This window comes from Cyprinodon tularosa, unplaced genomic scaffold (genome assembly GCF_016077235.1).
Source record: "Cyprinodon tularosa strain WSP-4 unplaced genomic scaffold, ASM1607723v1 ctg2261, whole genome shotgun sequence".
Lineage (NCBI taxonomy): Eukaryota > Metazoa > Chordata > Actinopteri > Cyprinodontiformes > Cyprinodontidae > Cyprinodon > Cyprinodon tularosa.
Genome location: NW_024038845.1, coordinates 1 through 8886, shown reverse-complemented (window position 1 = coordinate 8886; position 8886 = coordinate 1). Strand labels below are relative to the sequence as shown.

General features: G+C 38.6%; 1 protein-coding gene across 1 annotated transcript; it reads right to left on the bottom strand.

Annotated features, from left to right (window-relative positions):
• Positions 1-19: 19 nt before the first annotated feature.
• On the bottom strand, positions 20-4644 carry LOC119784459 (the record flags this gene model as incomplete). The annotated part of the gene is made up of 7 exons (XM_038286510.1): positions 4399-4644; positions 4127-4266; positions 2961-3092; positions 2541-2651; positions 2392-2439; positions 315-384; positions 20-144 (listed from the first exon to the last, which is right to left on the bottom strand). Coding segments are annotated over exons 1-7 (828 nt in total), but the record flags the coding sequence as incomplete, so codon positions are not given.
• Between the last annotated feature and the right edge of the window lie 4242 nt (positions 4645-8886).

Below are 8886 nucleotides of genomic sequence, written 5' to 3'. Positions count from 1 at the left end.
TCCCTCAATTATAACATACCTGTTCAATTGCACTGTCCACAGGAGAAGATGATATTGCAGATGAAGGGTTCCCCCCGAATGAGGACATCAATGCCCTGACAGACTCCACACACTCCCTCATTGATTTAATCATTTCTGGCAGGTCTAGGTGAATGTAACAATAAGGGGGGAAAACATTTGGTTTTTTAGTTAGTCAACGTAATGGTGCTTAAGTTCAGTACATGACAATAATGTGGAAACACCCTGAATCATTGTTTAGTAAATATAGTGTGTTTTGACATGTCAGCCCCTCTAATTCCAATCTGAACACCAACCATGAAGGGCAGACATGACTTCATTCATTCCAGGTGCCATGCCATGATCAGTATTATCGCCCGTCAGTTCCTTCAATGGAGAATGAAATATTTGGCAGAAAAGAGAAAAAAAGAGATTAGAATCACATTGAACCTCATTAAGGTACCACAGACATTTACAGAACCTGATGTTAAGAATCGTGGGAGGAAACAGCGGCAGATATGATGTCGTGTTTATTTTGCATGTTATAGATCGTGATTATTTTATGCTTGTTTTTCTGGATCCCAATAAACACAACAGACAAACACTACAGTTTGTCCAGCTGTCATGCTGACTGATTGAGATCTGTGAATGACAATCTAACAGCTGTGATCCCATCCTGTGCACACTTGTAATTATAATAAATGCTAGGGCAGCACAATTAATCGCATTTTCAATATAATCACGATTTAAAAACACGCAATTTCCAAATCGCAGAGGTCTGCAATTTTTGGCTATGTAACAATTAGGGAATTAGACACGTCCATTAGGTGTCGGTAAAATGTTTAAAGTGGGCTTGCCTCCACATGGAAGGGAAGACAGTTGCAGCAGTGAGATAATCTAACTATATTACTTGTTTTAGAGTTTATATAATCATATATAGCATTAAGTTCTGGTCAATCAGTTTATTCATAGACTTGCTTGTTGGTTGTACTTTATGTTCAACAAGGATCGATGTCTAAATCAATTAAAAGCTGTTCTGTTGAAATATATTCTGATTAATAGAAACATAAAAAATTATTGTTTTAAATAGTTCTTGTTTACAAACATCTTTATTTAGAGGCCATTTTTGTTGCTTGTGGTTAATGCGGAGAAAAGTCAAAATTGCAATTTTGGTTGAAATATATTGTCGGCAGAACGCGATCATGTCTGCTCTGAGTTTAGATGCTGTGGGTCTTTTAGCACAGCCTTTTTTACAGATCCGTTGTGGTGAAGAGAGAGCTGAGCCAAAAGGCAAAGCTCTCGATTTACCTGTCAATTTACGTTCCTACCCTCATCTATGGTCACGAGCTTTGGGTCGTGACTGACAGAATGAGATCCCGGATACAAGCAGCTGAAATGAGTTTTCTCCGTAGTGTGTCTGGGCTCTGCCTTAGAGATAGGGTGAGGAGCTCAGTCATCCAGGGAGGACTCAGAGTAGAGTCGCTGCTCCTCCACATGGAGAGGAGCCAATTGAGGTGGCTCGGGCATCTGGTCAGGATGCCTCCTGGACGCCTCCCTGGTGAGGTGTTCCAGGCACGTCCCACCAAGAGGAGGCCCAGAGGGAGACTCAGGACACGCTGGAGGGACTATGTCTCTTGGCTGGCCTGGGAATGCCTTGGGATTCCTCCTGAGGAGCTGGCCCAAGTGGCCGGGGAGAGGGACGTCTGGGCCTCCTTACTGAAGCTGCTACCCCCGCGACCCGACCCAGGATAAGCGGAAGAAGACGGACGGACGGGTCTTTTAGCAACTAATCCGCACGCCGGGGAAACAAATTGATTTGCTATTTGTATATGTTTAAAAAGACATGATAAATTGAACTGGGGGAAAAATCGCATTAAATCACAATATTAAGATAAAAAAATCACAATCAGATTATTTTCCAAAATAATTTAGCCCTAATAAATGCTGTTCTAAAGGTTCCATATAAATAAAGATTTTATTATTATTATTATTAGCCCTTATTTGTTATTAGTGACAATATTTTTAGACACACACGTGTGCATGTACATGCTTTTTATATCTATATATACACTTTATTTCTCAAAGGAAATACTGTATGTAAAGGACACTCTTCTAATCCATGTGGACCGTGTGGGACAAAACAATAATGAAAGGTGTTTGAAAATTATTATATTGTTGAATATATTAAATAAAAGTAAATGAAATACATTATGCTTAGTTGGTATGTACATGACAGCCAAAAGGAGTTTATTGGAAGAAATAAGATATGTAACAATTGTGAGATAAAGTTTTACCTGCAGCTGGATTTAAGATCTCTGACCTTTGCCTGACCTATTCAATCAATATGATATAATTTCATCATAATAATTTAATATTCAATATAAATGTACTTGCCGTTCTCTGGGCTGAGGAGAAACCCAACTCTTCATCTGAGGCATGGTCCTGAAAAAAGCGACAAGAGAAAAGAGCTGTGAGAAGCAATTCAACAGAGAAAGAATTTGTGTTTGAAAATACACAACAGCTAGGAAAGAAGTATGACTTACAATGTCATGCCGTTGTGGACTCCCTATGTATGTGGCGTCATCAGAACTGGGACTGGATGCCAGGGGTAAAAGCACACGTCTTGCTGCCTTGTAAATCTTTGCTCGCTTTCCCTGAAGAAAAACATTTATATAGTAAAAGGAGGAAAATGATTAATCATATCCTGAAATTTGAGTTGTAGTAAAGACTACAATATTTAAGTAGAAAAAAATAGAAGATATATCACTGAAGTTGACGGCATAGATGAGTTTTTAAAAACTAAAATAGACAGACTACCATCATAATTAATACAAAGAATTTGTGTTAATTATGATTGTGTCTATTAGACGTTAATTATCTGTTAATGAAGTGTCTGAAAGACACCACAGTTTTTGGTGTTTTAAACATCGTAGCCACCTGCTCAAGAAAAACGTATGCCTTACCCTTTGTGGAGATTCATCGTCAGAACTGCAGTGGTGATCTTGTGTGTCTAGGGCCCTCTTTTGAGACAGGGAAGCCTTTAGGTTTTGTAACACCTGGTTGCTGGCTGCCTCTTTGATCCTGGTTTGTTTTGCCTGTCAAAAACGTTTATAAAGTAAAAACAAAGTTAAGACTGTCATCACAGTGTAAAATTATCACTAGCATACTAAGCCTAATTAAATCCAGGATAAATTTTATACTAGAGAAAACACAGAAATAATTTCATTAGCACCCTGACAGACAATGGAAGTAGAGGTGCGGCAGTAGTGGCGAAGAACGGAGCCTCCATAATAACTGATCATGAGTATATAGATCGTTGATTATATAGAGCACACTCTGCTGAACGCAAGGGAAAACTTTCTCAAATTGTGTTTCTTGCCAAATTCAAACTTCTTGACTATAAATATTCATCATTGATCAAATAAACCTCAACTGGTTTAAAGTTCAAGGATTAGTGATGCCCTTTTTCTCTTTTAATGGTATTAGATTGTTAATTTCTGCTTGGTGTTGCTTCAGTGCATCCTACTGGCAGGTGTAAAGCTAAAGATTTGCAAAAAAAAAAACAACTTCAAAATATAGCACATTGTTAATGATTGAACTAGTGGTTTCCAAGTTTTATGAGTCCTACAAAAAGCTTTGTGTAATCAGGTTGACAATTTAGATGTTTTCTGATTTAATCTTCCATTAATTATCTCACCACCCCCCAGATGTAGCTTATTTGGTGTCTCTGTATGTAAAAATGCCTTAACAGTAGTTGAATCTATAGTCCTACATCTGGCAGCTACAACAACAAAATGCTGCTACATCATGATGTCTCACTAATATTCATTTAATGTTTTCATCTATAACAATATATCAGTCAGAGGGAGTAAATCAGTACATTTACTTTGATAGCTACATTTTACTGCAAATAATTATGCACTTTAACTTGAGTGGGATTTGTCATGCATGGTTTGTAATGGAGTATTTTAGCAAAACAGTAAAGCGATCGCTTTACTGTTTTTTACTTAGCTAAATGATTTGAATTTTGTCAAAACCTCTATCATAAAGGAAAGCACATGGGTGTGTAGCTAGCCAAACTATTGGAGCAGCTTTTGCGCAAGCATTAAGGAAAGTTGCGAGCACTCACCTGCACGGCCGTTTTAGGCTTTACTACGTCGGTCTCCCACATTTTCTTTTTCATGCGCACACCCCTGCTTTCCTCCTCGGCCCATATATCCTTACCGAGAAGGAACAAATTCTTTTTCGACACGAGTTCTTTGTAGGAGTCTGATATAACGAGAAGAGTAAGAAAAATTAATTTTAGCCAAGACATTCTTCCTAACAACGACACAATTAAACAGTTAAAGCTGCAAGGTAGCTGAAATAGTTAGGAAATTAATAGGTATTCTCCATACTTGCCTCCAAATAACAGAACCTTAGCAGCCACCGTCCTCTTTGGTTCTTTTCTCGTAGGCCACTTTATTTCAATCCAGTTCGTGTCGTCATCAAGGTCCGGCTTGGATACCACTTGGGTGAACTGGTTGCTACTAAGAATGAGCGACGTACTCTCCACTTTAAGTGTTTTATCAAATAAGTAGTAGATGGCGAATTGGAATGACATTGTTTCCTCCTAACCGTATAGTCTATCCTAACCTGCCAACCTGCTTTCACGCGAGTGAAAGATGGATGCAACGGATGAGAACGGCCGCAGCTCTGATTGGCTGAAAGTGAAAAGCGATGCACTTCATTGGTCAGAGACTCGGCGCCGATATATTTTTTAAAAAATACGAATTTTAGAGACGTTTTATACAGTCTTGTATGTTACAGTTGCTGTTACAAATCATCATGCCAGCAAAACGAAAACTGAAGAGACATTTGAATTCTGACGAGAGTCAACCAGAGATACAGACGCCAAGAACAACAAAATATAGAAGACTTCAACCGAACCAGGTAAAGAAAATGAAATGCTGTGGGCTATAATGAAAATGTCTATTTTACTCTTCCGCCTGAAAAAATGTTGTATTCTGTATAACATTACGAAGTGAAACGTTTCAAGATAACTACTACAATATCAAGACAGTTTTGTTAAAGTGTTATTAGCTATATCCAGGGGCGGATTTAGGAAATTTGGGGCCCTAGGCAAAGACAGGGATGGGGCCCTCTGAATTGAGAAGACAACATATAGAACAGACCCATTATACAGATACAGAAATTTTAATAGAATAGAAATTTGAGGATGTTATGTATCTTCAAGTTTGTCTATGTCACTGTAACTCGGAGGAAATAATCTCTCTCTCTCATATATATATATATATATATATGTGTGTGTGTGTGTGTGTGTGTGTGTGTGTGTGTATATAAATAAATAAAAGGTGCATGTCACAGGAAAGACTAGTGTTGTTACAAATATGACAATTGCTTAAACTATAGAACAGTAAATTATTTAATTTATAATTAATGTGAGCCTTAACATCCCCAGCTGTACACAATAACACACATTAAAGCAATGTTAATACAAAGCTGTAAAGCAGAGTGAGATGTTGATAATAACTTCCTTATGTTTTTTGAATGTATAACTTAAATTATCAAGGACTAAACCACCTAAAATTTATGGGTGATTTTACAACATTTAAAAGCCTGAGATTTTCCTGAAATTCAACATAAAAATCACCTAAATAATTGATTTTTCATCGTTTGTAGCAAATCCAAATGAAATTAGAAACTTACTTTAAAATGACCCATCTTAAATAAGGTAAATAAATACTTATCAATATAGGGGGAATAGCCCCTTCGACAGCTTAATACTAACTAGTTGTTCAACTCCACACGATGGATCCTCCTCAACAGGCGCCAGCGTTACCGCTGAGTTTCAATGTTTGCGGGTTACTGCTGCTGCTGCTCGCCGCTGCCGCAGTGAAGCCGAACCCCAAAATCCCACATACTCCGTTAGCGCTCCGCCCCGCTGCGCTCCAGACCGCCTGCGCAAAGCAAAGCCTACAGCCTCCACTGTGGCTCCCGTCCGCTCCGCTCTGAGTTCCTTGGAGATCGTAGAGGGCATGCGCGAGATGCACCAGGGTTTCCGCGGATCATCAAAAATAATTACAATTCATATAGTTTTTTTAAATCAAGGCCTTAATTGGCACTAAAATGAATTAAATATGTTTATCGTGGCATTTATGATTCTTTAATAAAAATGTTTATAAAAACAATTTCGTCAGATATATCGCTATTAATTTGCGTGAAACTGATCATAAAGCTGTATGTTCGGAAAGGAAGCTCGAGGCGGAGAAAAAGCTAGAGAATATATATATATATATATATATATATATATATATATATATATATATATATATATATATATATATATATATATATATATATTTGTAGATTTTTGTAACGGGGATAATTGATCATGCTTTTTTTTAATGAACTTTGTTTGTTCTCTACTCCCAAACTCAGCATCTCTTCATCCATTCCTGTAATAAGAAGTTTCTTTTGAATGGATTTGATTAAACTTTTAGTCCCTCGGTATAAAATAAATATTTTGATGGAGATGAGAAATCTGCTTCCTGGTTTGTGAATAACCAATAGTTTGCATCGTATCATTTGACGAACCGGAATTTCTCGATGTTCTTTTTCCTGTTCGGTGCGATTGCAATTGCGGATCTTGACCTGGCCGGACCGGAGCAGAGCAAAAAAAAACTCGGCTCTGTATTTTGTCGGTGACGGACGGAGAAGACGTACGTGGACCGAGACGTGCGGAGGAGTAGCGGTGGATGTGGAACAGCTCTCATTGATTTACATGAAAGACAAGCGCTCCGCACGACGTACATCAGCGGGGCGGAGCGGAGCACTGACAGAGTATGTGGAATCTGGGGGGAAGTCAGTCATTTTCGGTAACTTTGAAAGCAGCTTCCTACTTTCATTCTTCTTTCTCCTCTTTTCAGCACCGCTAGGGTAACTTCTTTTCATATTTCTTACCTTTCCTTTCTTTTCTCTTCTCCCCCGCTCTGCTCGTATTGTCTCTTCGCGCCGGTTGTTTTCAAATAATTTGCTGCGGTGTGTTTGGACCTTTCTGCCCATGCGCAGCAAATGGACTGAACCAAAGTAGTGGACACTGTTGGGGGGTCCCCGAGACACACTTAATATTTTAAGCATTCTAATGGCATTTTAGCGAAAGGATTTTTATCAAAAACATAATTAATGTGCACAAATAAGTAAAAGCTGTATTAACCATACATGTAAAAGGAGTTTTAGGGGGCCCCCCAGGAACTCGGGGCCCTTGGCAACTGCCTAGTTCTGCCTAATGGTAAATCCGCCCCTGGCTATATGATGTAAAAATGTGAAGTAGGCCTACATTGTTTTTACGTGAAAATCTTTAACAGACCCCATACATTCATTAAAGACTTTAAAACATATATGTGTTATAGCTTCTGACTTTTACTATGACATCTGCAGGAAAAATAGGTTGGTAGGTATATTATAATATCCCAGCCTATAAGATAAACCTATCTGATGGTTTTCTAAAAGACAGTATTGCTTCCAGTATTATATCTTCATTCTGAAATGTTTGCCCAACTCCACTGTAAGTCATCAAGGGTAATCATACATAAACACTAGTGCTAGCTAGTGGATAAAGCTCTTACTGTGTTCAGGTTTCCTATTATCTTTGTTTTTACTGTATCCACAGAAACAGAAAAAATTGTTCTACAAGAGATTTCTTTGTACATCTTCAGTTCCAAGAACATCCCTTTACAGAAGACAAGTTACTGAAAAGGTAAGTTCAGGAGAAAGAATTATTATCTAGTAAATGTAGCTATTTTTATATCCCAATGTTACACTATATGTTTTAGACCACCGAAGCTGCATTTAATTGCTCTACATTTGTCTCAGACTTGTCTTAGAGATCATAGTAATGCAGATTACCAAGAAGTGGATGGAGAGAGACAGGAGGACAGAGAGGAAGATGGTGGAAGTGGACATGGCGACAGAGAGGAAGATGGCGGAAATGAACATGATGACAGAGAAGAAGATGATGGAAGTGGACAAGAGGACAGAGAAGAAGATAGTGGAAGTGGACATGACGACAGAGAGGAGGATGATGGAAGTGGACATGACGACAGAGAGGAGGATGATGGAAGTGGACATGAGGACAGAGAAGAAGATAGTGGAAGTGGACATGAGGACAGAGAAGAAGATAGTGGAAGTGGACATGATGACAGAGGGGAGGATGATGGAAGTGGACATGAGGACAGAGAAGAAGATGATGGAAGTGGACAAGAGGACAGAGAAGAAGATAGTGGAAGTGGACATGACGACAGAGAGGAGGATGATGGAAATGGACATGAGGACAGAGAAGAAGATAGTGGAAGTGGACATGATGACAGAGAGGAAGAGAGGAGTCAAGCCGGAAATCAAGATTCAAACCAATTGAAGGTACAATCATTTAATTACAGATTGTCTGTATATTGTTATTTTACATAACATGTATGAGACATCTCTCTTATTAGGACAATACTGTCGTTATAATTTGGCTTATGTGTCCCATTGTGTTTTAGGTATAAATGTGAGCAATCTTGTCTTGTATTACAGAAACACCATGATGATGATCCTGTATACCCTGGTGCTCCCATCACAAAAGGACAGAGTCTGCTCTTACTCATGTCATATGTACTGAGGCACAATTTGACAGGAGTAGCTCTTCAGGATCTTCTTACAATGTTTAATGAACATTTCCCTGGCTTGGTGCCAGCAACCTCATATCTTTTTTATAAAGCATATGGGCAGTTTGGCCATTATGCGCCCCATTTTTACTGTGTAAACTGTGAAAGCTATATGGGACCCAGAGAGTCAGCTCCAAAAAATTGTTCTTCTTGTAATGCTGAATTTGACATTGAGAAAAATTTA